We start from the raw sequence: 23,182 nt of genomic DNA on the forward strand, positions 1-23,182 counted from the left end.
TAATATGGTCTTATTCTCACTGCAAAATTGTTGCTACATATTTGCTCTTTGATGGTTATGTGCTCAGGGCTAAACCACTTGTTGGTGACAAGGAGCATAACGCAGTCTTCCCTCCGCTTTCTGATACTAGCCGTGTCCAGATTCCCATGTTTTGTATTGAAGCCGGTGAATGTGATCAAGGAGTCAAAGGTGTTTTCCACAAGCCATGCCTCTGTTAAACATATAAGGCTCCTCTCACTTTCTGGCTCCGTATAAGAATCTCTAACTCCTCCACCTTATTAGTTACACAACAAACATTCCCATAATGATGGGGGTGTAGCAATGGTTTAGAAGTCGCTCTCCAAGACCTTTTCTCTTAGTTATTATTCACACTGGCACAGGTTCCTCAATGTCTCACCCGCAATATCTCCTTCGACGTATCAGGCCTTATCCCTAATTTTGAGGCACTGGCCAGTTTCAGCAATTCCCGATGTGAGTACACCAGCACAGCTGTGTCTCAGTCGCATTCAACAGAAGTCGGAGCTGCGGCAAATAGTTACAGATAGTCCACCATTCCATTAAAAGCAGTGTTTAAAATATCCTCCAACAATTGAAAAAATTGTAAGTATGGACAAAGAAAAACATTAAAAACCTTACAAGAAGCTGCACGGAGCTGCATGCAACAGGCAGCCGCCTCACCGGTGCCAAGGAGCCAATTAAAAAGTTGAGAGCTTTCTTAACAACAAAAAAGCCACTGATCCAAAATGTACAATCTGGCCATATGGAAAGACTGTTTTAGGGTGATACAAGAAAATGATTGAGCTATTTGGCCACAATAACAATAGTATGTTAGGAGGCATAAAAGTGAGACTTTTAATTATTGTACTGTCATACAAGGAAGGAGGAATACCGGTTCTGCCGGTATTACTGGTGCACTGAACTAAGTGAATGGAATAACATTTATACAGCGCATTTCACAACAGCTGGAGAGGAGAACTACCTTGAAATTATTCAAATCATAAGCGAGCCAATTGAAACTTACAATTATCTGAAACAACTAGAATAGAAAAGGCAGTTTAACATTAAAAACTCAACCCTATTGAGACATGCCAAAGAGCGGTTGAAACAAAACATGGATGGATGCACAGATGGACGACAGATTGAACAAACTGTCTACTTTCATTAAGGCCTCATTGTGTGATTTTTAGAAAGCTCCTTGTTTAGTTTTAGAATTGACTGACATGCAAAGGTCTTTTTGCGCAACGCGGCACACAGTATCGGCGCCGGGATGGTAATAGCCCATATTCATTGTTTAAAGCAGGGACCATTGATCATGTTCCTCAATGGCTGCTTTCAGAATCAGAATCTGAAATCCCTTTATTGTCATTGTACTCAAGTGTGCAACGAGATTAGAGAGCTCCCCTCTCCAGTGCAATACAACAATAATTCAGATAAATATATAAATTAGGTAAATAAGAGAATAGTTAGTGCAATGGAAAATAATACTGAATAGGATATATAAAACATATCACATTGCTGTTCTGCAAGGTAAGGGTGGTCGTGTGTGTGTGTGAGAGTTTAGAATGGAGATGGCTCTTGGAAAGAAACTTTCTCAGTCTATTGGTACTTGATTTGATGCACCTGTACCGCCTGCCAGAGGGCATCAGGTCGAACAGGTGTGAGTTTGGGTGGGTATTGTTCCTGTATGTTTTCCTCCTCTCCGCGCTGCAGCACACATGATTCAAATAATCCATCCATCCATTACCCGCTACTATATGAACGCCATCAGGGTGGGCCCGCTGTTGTTTATTGATGACGCACGCAAGTAGAGAGAGCGCCGTGCTAGTGCTAGCATCAGGAGGGATGTAAACAGCAGTGACGAGCACTACTGTTAGCTCCCTCGGGAGAAAATACGGACATGTACTCGGTGTCGAGAGATGAGTGCGTCTCAACGATCATGCTGTTATTGCACCTGTTCTCATGCACATGAACACAGAGCTCCCACCCCTGCTGTTACCGGTGTCTCTTGTTCGATCTGCGCAATGTAGCGAGCGTACATGCAGTAAACAACACATTTTTTTCAACATAGAAAACTGCGGCTTATACACTGGTGCGGCTTGTATATAATTTGTTGTTGTTGTTGTTGTTGTTTTTCCCCCAAAAGAGTTGCTGCGGCTTATACACATGTGCGTCTTATTGTCTGGAAAATATGGCAATTTAATAAAGTTTCCGCATTAGAGAAATTAACATGAACATTTATTTTAAATTGACAATATTGGACATGTGTGTTTTTCACAGGACAGCGACGATACAATATGTTACACTTATTCCATTCATGCGTATCGTGCATGTGAAGTTGTAATCACAAGTTGCTCACCATCTGCAGCTGACATGACTCTCCTCTATAGCAACGCACATCCTCTAGGTCCAAAGTGGCTGATATCACCTCCTGAAAAACGATGAAAAGGAATGCATTTGACATGAATTGCCAAACCCTATTTGCAGTAAAGTTTAGTTTTTCCAAGGAAATGTTTTAAGAAAAAGTATGTCAGCATTATTAATCAATAAATACATGAATAAATAAACGATGGCTAACCAAAAAAAATCCCAAATAAATGCAAGCTTATGCTGTGTTTACAAATTGCAATGAACAGGTACGCAGCAGTAGTATCGTGTCCGATTATTTTCAGGATCAACAAACTAGAATTGCTGTATTGACAGAGGAATAACTCCACACAACCTGTCTCGTCTGACGATGTGGAAGAAATGACTGAAGAGACTTTAATACAAAGCAACAAAGATCCAAAGAAATATTACATAAACATATATGCAACAAGGTAGCAACACATTTTAAAACAGATCTTTAACACCCCCACTTGCTCTCACATTGTTATCACACGAAACTTTGGGAAACGTTTGCATATGAACATATTAGGGATGTAATGGTTCACTCAAGCCCTGATTCGATTTGATTTTCGATTTTCAGTTGCCGATTTCGATTTGATATTTTATATATTTATTTATTTAAATCGCTGCCACGCTTGTCTCTATGCGCTCGTGTGATGCTGCAGCGATCCACAAACAAAATACACATTGATGATTAGCGCAAGTGTGTAAATGTTGCATTTTGAATGGAACCAAAAACTATACATGATGCAGGATCACACTCTTACTATGAAACTACTTTTTAATGCTACAAGAACTACTTGTTAAACATATTTCGCTTTTCTTGAGCACCAATCCATTTTATAATGTAGAGGGGAGTGAAACCATATGAATAAAATTGAGGAAATGCACTGTATTAAATAAAACTAGAATCATCACTTGAATAGATTTTTTAATTTTATTATTATTTGACCGGAATGTAAAACATTTTGTTTTGCTTCTCTAGTATGCATATCATCAGCACATTGAAAACGTGGAATGTGCCTAATAAATAAGAGAGAGAGACAGAGAGAGAGAGAGAGAGAGAAAAAGAGGGAGAGAAAGAGAGAGAGAGAGAGAAAGAAATGTGGAGCGTGTTGCATATCATAAAACTCAGAAATATCAATGCTCAGCAAAACACAATTGTTACCAAATCAACACGAATGACCCATTTTTTTCAATATTTTTTAGTAGTATATTTTGACAACCTAGGTATGTTATGTTTTATTGTTGGGGGTTCCCGTTCATGGCTTGTGGTAAATGCGTCATGTTGGAATTGGGTGGTAAAATTTCAGACTTCTTAAACGCAATATGTGGTGCGTGGTCGCAAGTTGGCGCTTATGCTCTTGCTTTTTAATGCACGTGAAAACACTGACTAATGTCGCCACAATCCACAGTTGACGCTACATTATTTTAGCGTACCACAACAGGACATCGCGTGTGACATTCCATCAGACGCACACGGTATCCTGTGCGTACTAACTACAGTTAGCTTTCAGACATGACAATCCTTGTCCTGAATTAATCAGGCGTCAGCCGCAACATGCTTCCTTTATAAATGCTCGTGCATGACTGCTGTGTTGCTACGAAAGGGAAGTTTGCAACTTATGAAGTGATTGTGCGTGTACAGCTTGTTTACAGCAGAGGCACGAGAGAAACAGCATTGAAAATTTAATAGAACCAAACTAGTAATCCTCAAATTTTGGAGTTTGATTAATAATCTGGGTCCAAGAGGGTTAAATCCATTCCACCAGTTGTAACTATAGAAGATGGATCATTCTGTCTTGATATATAATTTGTGCTAAAAAAGGGGGGAGCTGACTTTGAAGCGTTATTTTCAGGAAAACCCATCTGCCCTGATTGGGATGATAGTTATTTTGAAATGCAAGTTGCCCTCAAACACAAAATGGAAATGTTGGCTAAAGTACGATCTAAGTCATATCTAAATTTTGGATTAAAAGAAGATGAAGTGAGAAAGGCTGTCGACAAACTTAAAAAAGGAACTGGATTTGATCATTTGGCAAATGAGTTGTTAAACCAACCGTGTTTATTTCCTGTTCTCTTTACGATACTGTTTGTTTACAACAAGGTCTTCTGCCGAATGATTGGTATAAGTCTATAATCAAGCCTATTCCAAAGAGTCAGAGCGCCGATCCTCAAATTCTGATGAATTAAAAATGAAGACAAAGACAAAGACGTCCCCTCACAATGGGGAAATTTGTAGTGTTTCAGCAGCAAAGATATAGATCACACAGAGGCGGTAGCTGTTAATATATAACATTAGCAGCAGACATTCATAAAAAGGATGCAAATATACACAGTATAAACGTATACATACAGATCCCCAAGTATATACACACTTACATCCCACAACATATACAAGTGTAAGGAAACAATCCTAATGCCTGTCCATGGTACAGATGGGAAATAAAAATGCTGCAATGATGAAAAACACTGCAATGATAGAAAATACTGCAATGATAAAAAAAAACACTACAATGATAAAAGTAACTGTAATGGTAAAAGTACTGCAATGGTCAGAATACTGAAATGGTAAACAAAATACAGCATTGGTCAATATTTAAGTACACCATTGGATAAAGTACAGTAGTAGTGTGTATTGCTTCCTAGGACCGCACAATTGCACTAATACCCTCCCGTTTGTAGGCTTGACCTAATGTTTTTGTTAAAAAGTCTGACAGCAGCCGGCGGGAAGGAGCAGGGAAATCTCTCCTTCACACAGCGAGGGTGTAACAGTCTATCACTGAAGGAGCGGTGGAGTGCTCCAAGAGTGTCATTGAGAGGGTGGGCTGGGTTGTCCAGCATTGATGACAGTTTTGCCGTCATCCTCCTGCCCCCCACTGAGTCAACAGAGTCCAGGGAGCAGCCCAGGACAGAGCTGGCCCTCTTCACCAGTTTGTCCAGCCTCTTTTTGGCCTGGCCCGAGATGCCTCCTGCCCAGGAGACCACTCCATAGAAAATGACCGATAAAACCACCGAGTCATAGAAGTTCTTGAGGAGTGTCCCCTGAACGTCAAAGGACCTCAACCTCCTGAGTAGGAAGAGTCTGCTCTGACCCTTCCTATAGAGAGCGTCTGTGTTGTCGCTCCAGTCCAGTTTATTGTTAAGATGTACTTGTAAGTTGAGACCCTCTCAACATTTGTTCCCTGGATATTCACTGGTGCAGGTGGAGAGTGCCGACGCTTGCAGAAATCCCCCACCAGCTCTTTGGATTTCCCATCGTTGATTTGGAGGCTGTTCTGTTGACACCAGTACACAAAACCCTGAGTAAGTTCTCTGTACTCCCGATCATCTCCGTCAGTGATGAGGACGACAATCGCAGAGTCATCAGAGAACTTTCGCAAGTGACAGGTGGAGGAATTGTATTTGTAGTCCGAGGTGTAGAGGGTGAACAGGAAGGGAGCCAGAACAGTTCCCTGCGGTGCTCCCGTGCTGAAGAGGAGCACGTCAGACACACAGTCCTGTGTTCTCTCGTACTGTGGCCGGTTTGTGAGGTAGTCGTGGATCCATGTGATGAGGTGGTGGGCCACTGCCGCCTGCCTTCGCTGGATGGTGTTGAGAGCACTGGTGAGAAATCAAAGAACATGATCCTCACAGTGCTCCCCGCCTTCTCCAGGTGGGAGTTTCCTGCTCTGCTACAGCCTTTGCTACAAACTTCAGTTATCTGTGTTTTTGCAATTTTCTTTGTCTGGAAAGAACACCAAATAGACGGGGCTATTTTTGTCATACGCAACAAATATTCCCTCCTCACACTTGGAGTCTAGTTTCTTTCTGTTCTCTTTGTAATCAAAACATTTAGAACCAAACTTCCTGGAGAGGTTTAGTCATTTCCCCATTAGCATTTGATATGCTGTCAGTTTTATTAGATTGTTGAAACATCTGTTTCTCACAATAGTTGCTCTCTAGATTGCATCGGTGCATTAATGTCTTTGGCGAACCACTCTCGATTAGCATGCATCTCTCCATGTCAAATAACGTGCCCCAATTACGCTCAGCGGTGCTATCTTGTGGCGAATGTTATTTTTGGTCAGCAGATTTTGGTAGTTTTTACCAAGAAATTCTGTTCAGTTGTCAGATCCATTTGACCTTCCAGTATGTGGCTGTACCTGCCAGGAATTTCTCAGTCACTTGAAATGTGTCACTCTTGTGTTTCAGGAAATAAACAAACACTGCATCGGAATAATCGTTGGTAAATGATTATGCAAAGCGATGTCCGTCAATTGACTCAGGATCAATTGATCCCGCTTGTTGGGTTTTCGACCCGCTTCCATAAATAAACATACTCCAGTTTCTCAGTTAAAGACCATCTTCTTTATTCATCACGCCTCGCATACCTTCCAATATTTACCCAGTTGTTAGCGCCCTCGCACGGTGAACTACTCCGCTTGCCGTAACATCTTGTTGCTTGTCATCAATACATAACATTGCCCCTTCACTTGGATTTAAACTTACAACTCTGAAATAACAAAACTTGAAACATTTCCCATAAAGAAAATTTACCTGACTAGTAATTAGCACATTTTCTCAACCCGAAAACATTTGTAAACCAATGTCTGCAAACCACATTTACCCTTGACAGAACCAACCTTCTTACTTATATTACATATAACAAATATCTATATATTCTTCTCTGTCAGATCAAAGATTTGAATGAGAGGCACATCACTTTAAGTTAGAACACACTTTCCTTCCTGTTCTTTTTTTCCCCCACAACTGAGGAAGGGTGATTTAAGAACATAGTCCGTTAATTTCTGTGGCAGCTTTATCTGCCGATGTGGTCTCTCCTGCATGAGCATGGAAGGCTCAGTGTCAATCCCCTCACTGTAGGTCTGAGTCAGAGACTCTGCAGGCTCCTCGATTGCCTTCCCATTGTTGTCAGTCCATGTCAAGCGTGTTTCGTCTGTTGCTTGTGGAGCAGTGTCCTCAGAGCAATATTTTTTTACAAATGTGGTGTTACTAGAATATGTAGCTTCAGTTGGTGCTTTAACGACTACATTGTTACCGTCATTCTTACCTTGCGTGGTGTCTTGTCGAATGTTGTGGAGAACTTATCTACTATATCTTTTCTTAGTAGAACTTGATCTCCAACACCCTCGTCTTGAGTGTTTTGCTCTTCTCTTGTTGTCGGTGAAGAGATTTGATTTTCCTTTATTTTTAGCATCTATGTCTCTTGTCTCGAGAACTCTCTGTGGTGCTGTTATGTCTGGGAGTTTTCCAAGTAGTTTCCTCCTGAACAGCAGTTCTACTGGACTCTTGTGGAGTGGTCACTAGATCGGTAGATTGTGACGTATTTTCGGAGTTCTCTTTTCCAATCCAGTCCTTCAACTTGCGCTTACGCGTATTCTTTTCATAAGCAAAGTGTTCCGTCTTTCCACCTCACCATTGGCTTGTGCCCACTTAGGTGTTGTTTTCACATGTTTTATACCGTTTTCCACACAGTACATCTGAAATTGTGTCGATATAAACTATGGACCACAATCAGATCTGATGGTGATTCGGAGCCTCTGACGGCTGAAAATGTTCTCCAGACTGTCTATCACCTTGTCAGTGGTAGTTGATTGCAGGATTTCATACTCGAAATATCTGCTGTAGTAATCGACAACAACTAGTATAGAGTGTCCGGTTGGCAATGGACCCAGCAAGTCGGTGGCAACATCTGGCCAGGGCCCATCTGGTTATACTGTCGGACGTAGGGGTTCAGGTACATCAGGTCGTGAGACAACTTGATATCCGTGACATGATCTGTCATGTCTCTCTGCAGCCCGATCCATTCCCGGCCACCACACTTTACTCCTGAGGTGTTGCTTCATGCTCACTATGCCCAAATGTCCTTCATGGTCCAAAAATCAGGGCCCTAGGTCTAAGTGTGTGTGGTAGTACAATATGTGTGCCTCTCAATACTAACAGTCCAATCACACACAGCTCCGATGCTATTGGTGCATATGTCTAGCACTTGTCAAAACAGTCACTCTGAATGGCATTTCTCACCTCCCTCAGTTCATCATCGGTGGCTGACGCCTCCTCCACCTCTCGTGTAGTTAATGCTCTGGGGGTAGCACTTTCAGCAATCATCCTTACGTACTCTTTGGCTCCATGTTCATTGACGTGTTCCGTGGCACTTTTTCCCAGTAGCCAAGATAGGGGGTCAGCAATGTTGTCTTTTCCGGGGATGTGAACCACCCTGAAATCATATGGTTGGAGTCTCAGAACCCAGGATTGGATCAACAGCTGCAACATCAAAGGAGGTGTGCCCGAGACACACCTCTGAAACAAAAGGACTGAGACTTTAGTGCTAGAGCACTAAAAGGCATATCTTCCTTTTACAATCAGTTAACGATTGCCATTGATGTCTGTTTTTCCTCTCGTGTCTGAAATATTTAGATGTTCCTGCTGGTTATCCCTCCTTCATTCCTTAGGGCAGAAAGCATTGTTTAGCTAGAGATTCCCTAATAAAATAGAGGGCTCGGCGGAGTGTGCTTCAGAGCGAAGTTTGAGATATAACTGAGCACACACCTGGTGGTATCCCCACATTAAATCCAATTTACTGAAAACAGTTGATCCATTCATTCCTTGCAGGAGCTCATCCACGGTAGGTATCTGATGTCTCTCTCGGTTGACAGCTGCATTTGCTCTCCGCATGTCGAGGCACATCCTAATGTCTTCCTCCGCTGGTTTAGGAGCAACCACAACAGGGTTCACCCATGGTGTGGTTCCCTCCAATCTTTCAATGATGTCCATTTCTAGCAGCTGGTGTATCTGCCTGTCCATCGCCTCTCTTAGGAGAAATGGCACGCGTCTCAGGGGCTGAGCTACAGGCGTTACTTTCTCACCAATGTGTAGACTTATCTGTTTTGTGTTTAGCTTTCCGACTCCTTGAAACAGGTTTGGATATTGTCTCTGAATTTCTGCTTTAATGTCAATCACAGTGGCTATGTTCACACCCACTCTCAGCACACCTTAGCTTGATAGCCGTCTCCTTACCGAGTAGTGGTACTCCTTGCCCATGGATCACTGTGAATTCAGTTTCTGTGTTGCGTTTCCTTATGCTTATTCGGCATTTGAACATCCCTTTTACTGGTATTGGTACTTTGGAAGTGTTGGGGTAGAGGGGCTTAGTCGTCACTTTGGTAGACACACACTTTATTCTTTTACTTTTCACCATCTCCCAAGTTTCTTCATCCACTATATTATGCACCCGAGTCAATTAACATGAGCAGATTTACTCCACCGACATTAAATGTCACTCTTTCTGTGTTTGAGTAATCCCTCATTACAAATTCGTAGTCTCTATCTTGGTTCTCTGTTTAAACACATTTAACAGGCTTTCTCATCACCTTATGATTTGCACATTTTCGCAAAGTGGTCTTTTCCATTGCACTTTCTGCATGTTAGCCCCTTTTGCTGGGCAGGCAGGATGCTTGGCAAAGTGTTCTCCATGTCCACATCTGAAGCATACTTTATCCTTTTTCTCTCATCCTCTGATGAGAATGTCATCCTTTCTCGAATAATATATAATACCAACGTTGTCGGACACCTTCATCGCCGCCATCTGCATCTCAACCCGATCACACTGTGCCGCTATCTCCAGAAGTTTTCTCCTTAAGTATTCTGACGCGCACCTGCTCAACACTGCATCTCTAATCTGATTCTCTGTGTCTGCAGCAAATGCAGTCTTTAGCAGCCTGTTGTACTCGGGTTAAAAATTGCTGCACCGTTTCTCCCTGTTTTCTGTGTAATCTGATAGAAAGATTGGCGAGCGAATGCGGTGTTTACTTGGGGTACAAAGTAAGCGTTCAGTGCCATGACCGCAGTTCGTCAAAACTGCAAACACATCTTGTCCAGCGGTGCAGGCGTGATGCAGAAGTAAAGCACGTCATCTTTGTCTTGCCGAAGCTTCCGCGTCGTCCACCAGAATTAGGCCTTTCCCCACCGCATATAGCTCAAATGCCACTGCGGGCCCAGCGTGGCAGGTGCGTCGTAGCACTCAAACTTGCCGCCCCTCCATTTTCCAAAGTTGGTAAAGTAGTGCTTATAGTTTGTGAAACGGGGCGGTTGTAATCAACATTGTCCCTGTCATCATCCGAACTGACAAGTTCAGCATTTTCATTCAATATCCGCGCTGGCGAATGGCCTACCTCCCCTTCATAGTCCAAATCAGAGCCATCACTATTACATTCGCTGAATATAACATCTTTTTCACTTTGAGGGATAACTGCAATGTTGCAGACCTTCTCTCAACAACACCTGCACCCAATATGTCAAGAACTTCACTCAAAGTGAATCTACAGGAGATTAAAAAAGATTACTTAGATACAGCAAGAAATTTGTATGTATAGACCGATGTGTGCCCCTAGCTACAGTGCACTATCCTACAGGACACTATTGTGACCGTGCATATGTTTGCTCATTTTGCAAACACACCAAACACATTTGAACAATTCCAAATTCCTATATAATTACCAAACAATCTCAAGATAATGTGTACCGAAAATCATTGTCCTATGAATATTTAAACACACTTTTCTAACCTTTTTTTAGGAGGGTTTGAGGCAGCCATCCTCTTCTCAAAGGGCAACCAGAAAGTAAACAGCTTTGGTCATGTGACAATTTATTCCAAATATGCACCACTACATACATATCATCCCAACACTGTCTTGTGTCAATATTTACACAAAATAATTTGAAATAGAAATCAGTAGTATATTTAGAGCCCTATAAATTCAATTACTCTTGTTGATCACAATTGTGGCGGGTTAAATTAATAGTGATGTGCCCAGGGTTGCATCATCTATCATTCACAATTCACATATTATTGGGAAGGGATCTCAATAACGGACTGGTAGTACATTATTACAATACAAAAAATAAAATCATAAAAAAAAAAAAAATAAATCACACAGAGAACAGTTGTTTTGCTGGACCGGGTGTTTTCATGCATGCAAATGTGTTTAAATCCTTAAACTGCTCTTCTTGGCATTGTTCATACTTGTTTAAGCTTGTTGTGAGTTTTACGTGTTTGTAATTGGGGTGGTATCGTCTCCTCCTTGCCTGGTGTTTAGCCCCCGCACAACATCCTCGTCTCTTCCTCCTCGCAGGGGATATCTGGTCTTGCTCTAGGAGCCGGCGTGGGGTTAGAGTACTAACCGCTGATCTCTGCTGTAAATAGAGCCTTGGCTCCGAGTTACGTCTCCGGACAAAGTTGCACAAAAAATAGCCAACAATGGCAGCAAAACTACTGCAAGTTGGATGTCCGTTCCTGCGTAAGTAAAGAAAATCCACTACGAAACGAAAGTATGAGGTAAAATAAGGTAAGCCGGAGCTGCTGAAACCGGCTACCATTCGTGCAGCGCCAGAAATACATACGAATCACATTTTCATAACTAATTGGTCTGACAACATATTACAATTTAAAATGGTGGATCAAGCCCCCTTTGTGAAAAAAAGTCTACATAAAATGAATGGATGACTACTTTAATTATAAAATGACTTTTACTTATTTATTAATGTAACCGCTTTAGAACAGAACGTGGTATCATCACATTACCACAGAGAAACAATATCCTATAATATATCATCTCAAATCAAAATAGCGTTGGATATATTTATCTTCTACCTGTGCTTGTCAAGCATTGCTCCATGAAGCATCTAATGACATAATAATTTCCTGAAAATGTAATAACCCTTGAAAATATCATAAAATAATGTCATAATTTCACCAGTAATGTAATAAAACATATTGACTGATACTGTAATGATATTTTAACCGATAGCGTAATAGTGTATCTTAAACACTGATTTATTTAACATTAAGCCAACTCTGAAGAGTTAATCAAAGTAACCTCCACCCACTTGATGATAACAATAACCATAACCATAATAACAATAACAATAAATCCCCCATAATGTAATAATGTATTACTTTATCGTTTAAATTGTCATTACAATAGCAGTCACATTATTTTATTACATTGGTGAAATTATTACATTATTGGGTGCTACACCGCATTGACTCCAGCTTATTCTTTTATTTAATTGAAGAAACTATTATCCACAGTGAATGTGAGCATGAAGATTTAAGAGTAGCGTTAAAATCAACCCCAAAAATAGTATTAACTCGTTCCAGACTTACCACCTCAGTCAAGGAAAACTGTGATCCATGTGCCACAATGTCCCCATTGATGACCACCATGGCACAGCCATCATAATACAGTCGGTCTCCATCACATCCCCTCTGATTGGCATACAGGTAGATACCTCCACTCTGTAAGTGCACCCAAAATACAAAGACAGTAGCAGAATGACAATCACAAGACCTATGAAAAGTATCAATACTAGATTGATTTTATATACAGTTCATCTTTTATTTCTAAGTATTAGCATCTGGCTAATAAATATAGCATAGCATCAAGCATTATGTAATGAAACATTTTTAGGTGAGCAAAAGTATTGAAACCCCAAAAGACAATCATTGTAGCTGAAATCAGCCTGTTTTGAGAATGGGTATTGTCGCATGCAAATGAGCAACTGCACAGGCAGTACCCTCTACTACAGAGTGAGCTCAAGACTAGAGTCTTCAACCTCGAATTACCTTTGGAGAAAATTTAATATGATTTAATGTTCAGATCGTTAAATTGTCATCATTTTATGCTTCATATTTAAATTGTTTTGATTTAATTTTCCTTATTTAATGGCCTGTGTACATCATACGCGGCAGTTATTTGAGGTCAGTTTGACCGGGGACAGTTTTAGTTAAACTATCTTGTACAAGCTTTCGCGGTAGTTTGCTGAACTATTTGGACCTCCCTTTCCCCTCTTCTTATGCAAAACCGAAATCCCATTCCGTAATTTCAAAAACATCAACCAAGACATCATGACCTCAGAACTGGAACACGTCTCTGCCCAATGCCATCCATCTCTAAGAGAAGCAGTGTGCAACTACAACACCACTCTGAAAATCCTCCTCGACCTCCACTCCTCTATTAGAACACGAACAGTTACCTTCACGCACTCAGCACCCTCGTTCACCTGCGAACTGAGGAAGATGAAGGCAGCAAGGCGGGTCCTGGAGCGGCAGGACGTGGGCACATGAACTGGCCTTCAGGGAGCACCAACAAGCTTACTCAAGGTCCCTCAGTGAGGCGCAGTCTCATTTCTACTGTGACATAATCAACAATAGCACGGGAAACTCCGAAAGACTTTTCTCCACCATTAACCACTTCCTGAAACCACAAATTCCCAAAAACCATAACACCACAGAGGAACAATGCAATACCTACCTTGACTATTTCCAAACCAAAGTGGACAACATCCACTCACCCCTATCCAGCACCAACTGTCATCCCACTCACACTAGCTCACTCTGAAACACTAATCTACGCCTTCGACTGCTTCAGGCCGGACCACAGCAGCCTCTGCAAGCCTGTGAGGACCAAGCTAAGAACTATGGGGGACCGGGCATTTTGCTCTGTTGTTCCTGAATTACAGAATCTTCTTCCAGCCCACCTAAGAGCACCACAGTCAGTTGACTAATTTAACACAGAGCTGAAAATTCACCTTTTTAGCAAATTATTTTCATAGCTATAGCTCATAGCTAAATTTAATCCATGATTATTATTATTATTGTTATTATTACCGTATTTTCCAAAATATAAGCCGCTACTTTCTTCCTAGATTTTGAACCATGCAGCTAATACAATGGTGAGGATTTTCTGTGGATATTTCATTCACCAGTAGAGGCAATCTATAGTTCAGAAAATACGCTAAATAAATCGTGAAATTTTTTTTTCTCTTGGGTCTGTTCTGCTTTAATTAGCAAAGGAATTGCCGCGTTAAAAGGCACTGTTTTAACAATTTGTCTATGTACCTTTACATGTATTCACAGTCCAAAATTGTTCTGTACATGCAGTAAACAACAAACTATTTTCAACATAGAAAACCGAGGCTTATATCCTGGTGCGGCTTTTGTATATAATTTTTTGTTTTGTTTTTTTTTTCTTTCCCCAAAAGGAGTTGCTGCGGTTTATAAACATGTGCGCCTTATAGTCTGGAAATATATTATTATTATTATTATTATTATTATTGGCGGCATGGTGGATGACTGGTTAGCACGATGGCCTCACAGTGCAGAGGTCGAGGGTTCGATTCCGGCCTTCCTGTGTGGAGTTTGCATGTTCTCCCCGTGCATGCGTGGGTTTCCTCCCACATTCAAAAACATGCATGTCAGGTTCATTGCACACTCTAAATTGCCCCTAGGTATGAGTGTGAGCGCGGATGGTTATTTGTCTATGTGTGCCATGCAATTGGCTGGCAACCAGTTCAGGGTGTACCCCGCCTGCAGCCCGAAGATCCCTGGCATAGGCTCCAGCAACCCCGAGACCCTTGTGAGGAGAAGCGGTACAGAAAATGGATGGATTAATAATATTATTATAATTAATAATAAGAATTCTCTTGGTCAACTGTGCGCTCTCCATCTGCTCTCAATAAACTATAACTTATAATCAATGAGTCATTGCCACATTTCTTATGAGGTATAGTCAATCATTTTCTAGTGAGAATGAGACCCTCAATGTCGTCCGTTACAACCAACGACAACACACCATAAAAATGGCTCCAGGCCCTAAAATGTCCCCTGCCTCTTGGACGAGGGGGAAGCTGTGCCGGAGGTGCGAGTTGAAGCTCTTTCTGACAGGGGATTCTGCCAGATGCTCAAAGCAAACCTTCATGGTATATATATATATATATATATATATATATATATATATATATATATATATATATATATATATATATATATGTATACAGATAGATAGATAGATTTAAATTAAATAAACTATCATAAATATGATCATGATTTCTGGATTATGTTAGGCCAGCAGAGATGGCCTTGAAGGATTTGACCACCCACCACTGGTAGAGCGTGATTTTTGACAAAGAAAGGCATGCCCCCTTCCATTGGAGCAGAGGTTCGGACAGATCATCTGGCGGGGGTGGCACAGCTTGGCAAGAGGCTTAGCATGCTCACTGAGTTTATCAGGGGGACGGAACGGATTTATGCCATTTCAATCATTTTAATGGAGGAAAAAAACATATTCATAAAAAAGGAAATCTTACAGTTGTCACAGAACAAATTAAGCTTGCAAGTGTCAAGGTATCACTGTATCTTATTCAGATGTAAAAAAAAAAAAAAAAGAAAAGCAAATAAAAGGTGACATTTTGATCGACTTGTTTCATAGTCATCTTTTGTCACATGAAACCCAAATGTATTTTTTCCGTTTATCTACCTTGGTGGTGGCTGACTTGATCAAGTTGAGTCTTTGGTCTGCTTTGCGGAGCTCGTGGTGGCTTGCGGAGGAATTTGTAAAGATTTCCACTCCATCAAGACCCATCTGACTATGTGGGCTAAATAAAAGAGTCATAAATGAATGAGTAATTGATCTGAAGTTATTGCTGCTTTAAATGATAGATGACTCAGTAGTGGAAACTTATATTTCAATGAAAATTATTAATTACAATTATACGTTACCTTGAGGGGTGCCATAACTCTTCACACATCTCTGTACCAATACAGGTATCCCTGGTGGAGAGCACACAGTCTCCAAATGGGACTGTATCCTGATGAGCAGAGAGGTAGTTTGGCACCATATTGGATGTACAAAATGAAACGTCATTGCTTTACACAGGTGATAATTTATTTACCTGCCCTGTGACTTGCTGAATCATTCTTGGAAGAAAGTACTCCTCTACTGTCCTGTAAGATATAAAAGAAGGCCAAGATCGTTTTCAGCATGCATGTTTCTTTCAGTAATTCAAAGGTGAAAAATCCTGTATGTTAATTAAGGGCTACAGGTAGTAGGCATAAATGTGATTTAATGATGCCTGTGTAAAATCGGTGTAAAATCTGTCTTAGCCAATCTCCTGCCATTTGAAAATGGATGGAAGTCAATAGAATGTTCATGTAAAGATTATAAACATAAAACTCATGGAGCGATGTAAAGTCCGGCGATTTCAAACAATTTTACCTGGTGTGGCAGGCGGTTCAGTTGGAAGGGATGAAGTTATAATTAGTCAGGCGATTAAAATATTTAATCATAATTAATCGCATTTTTTCACAGTTAACACGTAGTTAATCGCACATTTTATTAATTGTAAAAAATCCCTCCCATTTTTTTGTATATTATTTATATAATTCAATATTTTATTGAATTGCAACCATTGATATATGAGAATTATTTTTTTTTGTTTTTATGCAAATACTTTTTTTTTAATTGAAAAAACAAAGCATTGAATTCGACACACAAAGTCACACAAAACAGCATCTCAACAGCCTTTCTATGGGATCAAATTGGAGTAATACAAGTAATATAAAATGCCAACAAAGTGCAAATGAAATGGGTCAAAATAATGGGCTGTTATACTGAGGTAGTTATGGTTACTGAGAGAAGTCCAGTAATCATCGGTGAGCGCGACTGCTTCCGCCTTCTCCGCTTCCTGCAAGACTTGAATGCGGGTTGCAATGGTGTATCTCGAGGACAATTTTATGTGCACGCAATGCGAAGTATTTCAGCCAGACCTTCGTCCTTCATGATGCCCCACTTACCTATGGCTTTGGTGACTCTCTTTTTGGTTTATCCAACCATCGGTTTGTTTTTTTCCGGTCTCGCAAGTGTCAGCGCTACGTCATAGAACTACAATGTTTATTCGGCCTCGATGAGTCTTAATCGCTCAATAAAAAAATTGACGGCGTAAAAAGGGAGTTGGATTATTTATAACGCGTTTTTCTGACACCTCTAGTTATAATTATATTTTATTTAACTTCGCAACTTCTACCAGCATTCCTGACATGTTTATAAATGATGATGCAACTACCATTCTTCGTTGTAAATGTTCAGTACACTTTGAAATGAAACCAACTGAGCTGGATATTAGTCATGGCAGTTGAAGCGCTCATGCATCTGTAACACGATAATAGCTTGTTGATCTCTGAGGCAATAAAGTGCTCCGACCTTTGTGCTACAAATAGTAAGCTATACCACAATTCCAATTACAATTACATTGGACTTGTCAATTATGTAGTTATAATATGCAGTTCTGAGCACAACAGTCAAACGATAGTAGGAACACTATATTTTTGAGAACACGGATGTTGTAGTGGAGCACCTGACTTGTGTGCGGGGAGCATGGGATCGGTTCCCACTTTGTGACGGTGTCTGTGTGTGCCCTGCCATGGACAGATGACCAGTTCAGGGTATAGTGTGCCTTTCGCCCATATTCGGCTGGAATAGGCTCCAGCACTACCAAAACCCTGTACAGGATAAGGGTTGTTAATGATGGCACACATGACGCCTATATTTTTAAACTTCATAAGTGCTTCAACTGTCAATTATCATAATTAAACCTAAATTTGTTTTACATTAGTTCATATTTTTTATATATATATATATATATATATATATATATATATACAAAAACATGCATGGCAGGCCGATTGAACACTCTAAATTGCCCCTAGGTATGAGTGTGAGCGCGAATGGTTGTTCGTCTCTGTGTGCCCTGCAATTGGCTGGTAACCAGTTCAGGGTGTCCCCCGCCTACTGCCAGAGAGAAAGAGAGAGAGAGAGAGAGAGAGAGAGAGAGTCAGTGTTAGGTCGTGGCTTATTAGCTTGGAGTTACAGGATGTGTGAATGTTATAACGTGGGAACCTCCGGCTAATAATACAAAGCGCCCAATATATGTACAGATTTGTTTTTAATGGCAAAATTTAGCTGTTGCGCTTTTAATCAGGTGCGCTTTGTAGCATGGAAATTGCGGTATTCTTGGAAGAATTAATATTAATTTGGGATATTGCAACACGTTAATTTTTATTGAGGTTAGTACACAGTCATTGCCTTGAATGCAATTGGTCAGTATAAAAATGCTAAATAGGAAATAATCACTCAAACTCAACGTATTCGTGTTTGAAAATATCGAACTAGAGCTGCTTCTGACTGGGCCACTACAAATTGGACCATGATGGCCCAACAGGGTAGATTAGGAGGAGCAAGCATTTATTCGGCTTTGCCTTTCACACAGAACCTACGCTAAGTGGAGCATTATCGTGCCTGTAGAGTGTGTTAAGGCAGCTGTCACAGCTTTATACATTTAGATAAACTAGATGCATGGTCTGGAATGGGCTGGCAACCAGTTCAGGGTGTACCCCGCCGCCGGCCCGAAGGTGGCTGGGAAAGGCTCCAGCACGCCCGCATCCCCCGTGATGCTAAATAATGGACAAGATAATGGATGGATGGATAGATCCATGGTGACATAAGAACCCTAGTCTGGAACAGCAACAATTACTTTCAACACATAAGCAGTGTGATGAACTGCTACTAACATACTTTTATGAAGTACTGGGCAAATGATTCTGTAATAAATAACGTTTCAAAAATGATAAAAGTGACACTGGCACAATGCAGGAAGGTTACTGATGTTAAGAGTGTCCACACATATTTTAAACATACATGATGGCACATGCGTTTCCAACCATCGGAACATTTAATATTGTATGCTGGAGAATTATTTTTATTCATATAATGATCTGAAACTGAAAAAAAAACATACATTTTCCTCTGAATGGAAACCCGCCCACTCTGTACAATTAGAATGAAGAATAATAATTTTGTGAGAAAGCAGATTGTAGTTAAAATACTGATTGATCAACTGATTCAAAAAGTGTTTCTGGATTTTTTTTTCATAATATAGTGCACATTGGTTAGCACATCCGCCTCGCAGTTCAGAGGTGCAGGGATTGATTCCGGTCCTCCCGTGGGTCGTTTGTATGTTCTCCCCGTGCCTGCGTAGGTGTTTTCTGGGTCCTCCAGTTTCCTTCCACATTACAAAAAACATGCATGGAAGGTTAATTGAACACTCTAAATTGTCCTTATGTGTGATAGTGTTTGTGAATGGTTGTTTGTCTTTGTGTGCCCTGCGATTGTCTGGCAACCAGTTCAGGGTATACCCCATCGATTGCCCGAAGACAGCAGCGATAGGCTCCAGCACGCCCATGACCCTTGGCCTTGGATAATGGATTGATGGATGGATAGTGCACGTTTATGGGATTTGAGGCATTTAAAGGTTTGTGCTTTCAACTCATTACATGATGATGATGATGATGATGATGGTTGATATTGTAAGCTCAGTTTCACATTATCCATCCATCTAGCCATCCATTATCTGTACCGCTTGTCCTCACAAGGGTCGCGGGGGTGCTGGAGCATATCCCAGCTATGTTCGGGTAGTAGGCAGGGTAATTTCACATTATTTTTTGCCTTTTTTTGGGGGGAAGCTACAAAGTACAGAGAAGTCAATAAATCTAGACACTAAGATCTATTAGATCTGCCAGGAATACACATTTACTTTTAGAAATGTTTGGCATTGTAAGGGAACAGCGAAACACTTTGTGGTCTTGATGAACTAGATAAATAAATAGCCATGGTCCTTTTCTTTTATCCATCCATCCTTTATCTGTACCACTTCTCCTCACAAGGGTCGCACAGGGTGCCGGCGCCTATCCCAGCTATCTTCGGGCAGTACCCTGAATTGGTTGCCAGACAATCGCTGGGCACACATAGACGAACAACCATCCTCGCTCACACTCATACCTAGGGGCAATTTAGAGTGTCTATTCAACCTGCCATGCATGTTTTTTGAATGTGAGAGGATACCGGAGTACCCGGAGGAAACCCACGCAGGCATGGGGAGAACATGTAAACTCCACACAGGAAGGCCGGAGCAGGAATCGATCCCACGACCTATCCACTGTGCGGTGATTGTGCTAACCACTCGGCCACCATGACGGCCCCCTTTTCCTTTATTGATTATATAGTTTGCTTCCCAAGCAGGAGGCAGCTGATGTGCCCCAATTCCTCTAGGCAGGCGGTACGCATCTGCTACATTCGATTTATTGGTTTTGTGAAATATACTTAGATTAAAACATTGTATCTGAAAGTGCAACTGAGTCATATCACTTCAGCATTGATAGCTATATGTTTACTAACCGAAACTTTGTCCAGGGAGAAAACCAACGCATCTCTCTGTAGATGCCATGGTTGGCCATTAGCATCTTTGGCCGAATCAGTAGGATTTGTCTGATAGGATAGAGAATAACAAACAGTTCATCAGTTTCATTTCATCTATATTTTCATTATGTTCAGTTTAGTAAGGAGTGTTCCAAACATGGATCTGTTTTACAGTAGAAGCGCTCTTTAAAGGATTAAAAAATATTTTTGATATGTAAAACATGTATCCATGTGTGACACAAGATGGCCGCTGAAGTCTAAGCCTTTGTAACACACCTAAGTCAGCTTTTCTTAAAAAAAAAATTTTCCAGTTCGTTCTTGATTGATGTTTGATAGAGCACCCTGCCCATCTTTTTAATATGTTTGATCCAAAGTTAGCTTTTTACAAAGAAAAAACAAATGGAATCCTGCACAGCGACATTCACGCTATGCCCCCAAGCATAAACCATTCTCTATCTTTCTTCTCCAGCCTCTTGGGAGTAATTTTTTTCCACCTACTGTACTAGACATACGCTTGTACCCTTTCTACCCCACTGCAGTGTATATAAAGGTACAAGAAAAAAATCAAATTCGGAGCAGTAAGAACACAGCTGCAGTCAAGCTACTAAGAAAATTGGACAAACACCCCGTTCTCCCAGTTAAGTACCGCCACCTAATAACAAATGAATACATATCAAAGTTATATCTGAAACTCTTGTCACTAGGCTAGATAAAAAATAACATCAAAAATGCATTTTGACCAAAAAGGTCGGAGCTCCACTAATAATGTCAGAACACTCCTAAACCTAATCAGCATGCCACAGTGCAACAATCCAAAAGCAATTGTCATATCACGATGCAGAAAAAAGTTTTGAAAAAATTAACCATTCCTTTTTGCAGTACTTCACTAAAATGTCTACCACTAATGGTATAACAAGACAAAGTTTGACTTTACAAAGAGTATCCAGACAAACATGCCCACTCTCACCCTCTAATCTCGTTGCACACTTGAGTACAATGACAATAAAGGGATTTCTGATTCTGATTGTTATTTGCAATATTTAACAAACCACTGGCAGTGGCAATACATCAGAGATATCAATACTTTAAACTCTCCTGTGTCAGAACATAAAATCAATCTATGTGTAGCTGTCTTCTTTATTTGGAGGAACCCAGGTCAACTCTACAAAAGGTCTTAAATCTCATTACATTTTTTCAATTGTCAGACTATGGCCTAAATCAACAATAATCCCCAAAACGACAAACTCATGAAAGCCGGCGAATCAAAACCCAGAATACCCTACTCTCATAAGGATTATTAAATGCAAAAAACAAAAAAAAACAAAAAAACAAAACAAATAGGGACTCAGTCTCAGAGGCTGTTCATTCAGTTTAAATTTGTAGGGGAAAAAAACAGATCACAGACATGACACAAAACTAAACTAATTTCTAATGTAATGTAACCCCACATTAAAGGGGTTAAAAAACAAAACGAAAATAAAATCCAACCCTTTGGAAAATTAGACTTGACTAGGACTGGACGCACCAAACCTTAGGCAATACTATTAATCAAACCAATTACAATACCTTCATCAAACCAATTACAATACCTCATCAAATGGATACACCGTAACAATGATTATAAATATCCAAGAGCTTTTCTGGCGACATTTAAATCTACCTTCCTCTGATGTGCCTACACCGTTATAACACCATATGTAAATGCACCCATCACTACATTGAACATGACAAGTTTTAAAAGTTACCTGTTGAGAAATATCACCCGGCAGTTGTAGCGTACATTGCGATGCATGATGGGCCTAAGGGAATATAAAGCTTAGAACAATATAAGACAACCAAGACTGAAATTTGAACACAGCAAAAAATTCTCTTTCATTCGAAGTGTGAGTTTGCAATTTTCTAAAGTATGATTCTTCTCTTTTGGGGTGGGTTTTGTGTATAGGAACTGTCATGATGTCCAAACAGTTTTACATGAAAAATTTGACTTGGGGCAAAAAAAAAAAAAGAAAGAAAGAAATAAGAAAGCCATCTTCGGCTCCATACTGTGCCGCTGATTTGATTTGAAAGAAACCACCCGGCAAACAACCAATCAGAAATAGATATTTGGCTTCTGAGGCATCATTAGTTGGGCATTCACGGTCAAACTCAAAGCCGGCACACCTGTCTTTGTTACCCCAGAAAAGCACTTCATTGGTCATGGTGTATTGCTATAACAGCATCATATTTATCATGTACTATTGCCTTGTCATAAAGACCATTTTAAGGAACATTATAAAAAGTACATACATACATATTTATAATATTATAATAATTAATTATAGGGGAATCTATATCTGTCCGTCTGTCTATATACAATACAATACAACTTTATTTATATCGCACATTTCACAACAGCTGGAGCTGTAACAAAGCTGTTTCCATGTGGTGTAATATAAAGTAGTGCATAATTAGGACACAAATATGTGTACAAAGGTAGATACATAATTGCAGATTCCCCTTTAATTAATTAATGTATAGACACCAGTAAATGCATACATTTGAATTCATGTATCTAAACTTGATCTACTTTACAGGGAACCCTCACTTTTCAGATCAGTTTGCCTTATATGATTCGGATTGCACTTGAGTCAAATCGCAAAATGAGGAAGATTGTTAAACACAACCTCGTGTAACATGTTAAGTCATTTATGGCAGCAAAAAGACAG

The 23,182-nt window shown here is 40.3% G+C and overlaps 1 protein-coding gene across 11 annotated transcripts in view; it reads right to left on the minus strand.

Moving 5' to 3' along the window:
* The window catches only part of nadsyn1 (NAD synthetase 1), a 130,377-nt gene that overhangs the window by 74,802 nt on the left and 32,393 nt on the right, over positions 1-23,182 (minus strand). For 9 of the 11 annotated variants that reach the window (XR_015843260.1, XR_015843258.1, XR_015843259.1 and 6 more), the window contains 7 exons: positions 22,223-22,276; positions 20,457-20,546; positions 16,120-16,171; positions 15,947-16,035; positions 15,705-15,822; positions 12,554-12,685; positions 2,357-2,428 (listed from right to left, as the gene is read on the minus strand). Coding sequence is in view for 8 of the 11 variants with exons in the window: in XM_088296894.1 (XP_088153020.1) it covers positions 2,357-2,428; positions 12,554-12,685; positions 15,705-15,822; positions 15,947-16,035; positions 16,120-16,171; positions 20,457-20,546; positions 22,223-22,276 (607 nt within the window). In the remaining 3 variants the exon portion in view is untranslated. The remainder of the gene's footprint in view (positions 1-2,356; positions 2,429-12,553; positions 12,686-15,704; positions 15,823-15,946; positions 16,036-16,119; positions 16,172-20,456; positions 20,547-22,222; positions 22,277-23,182) is intronic. The other 2 variants (XM_088296890.1, XM_088296892.1) reach the window with 1 other exon arrangement.

This window comes from Idiotropiscis lumnitzeri, chromosome 5, assembly GCF_059441095.1.
Source record: "Idiotropiscis lumnitzeri isolate Australia: NSW breed Sydney's pygmy pipehorse chromosome 5, RoL_Ilum_1.0, whole genome shotgun sequence".
NCBI lineage: Eukaryota > Metazoa > Chordata > Actinopteri > Syngnathiformes > Syngnathidae > Idiotropiscis > Idiotropiscis lumnitzeri.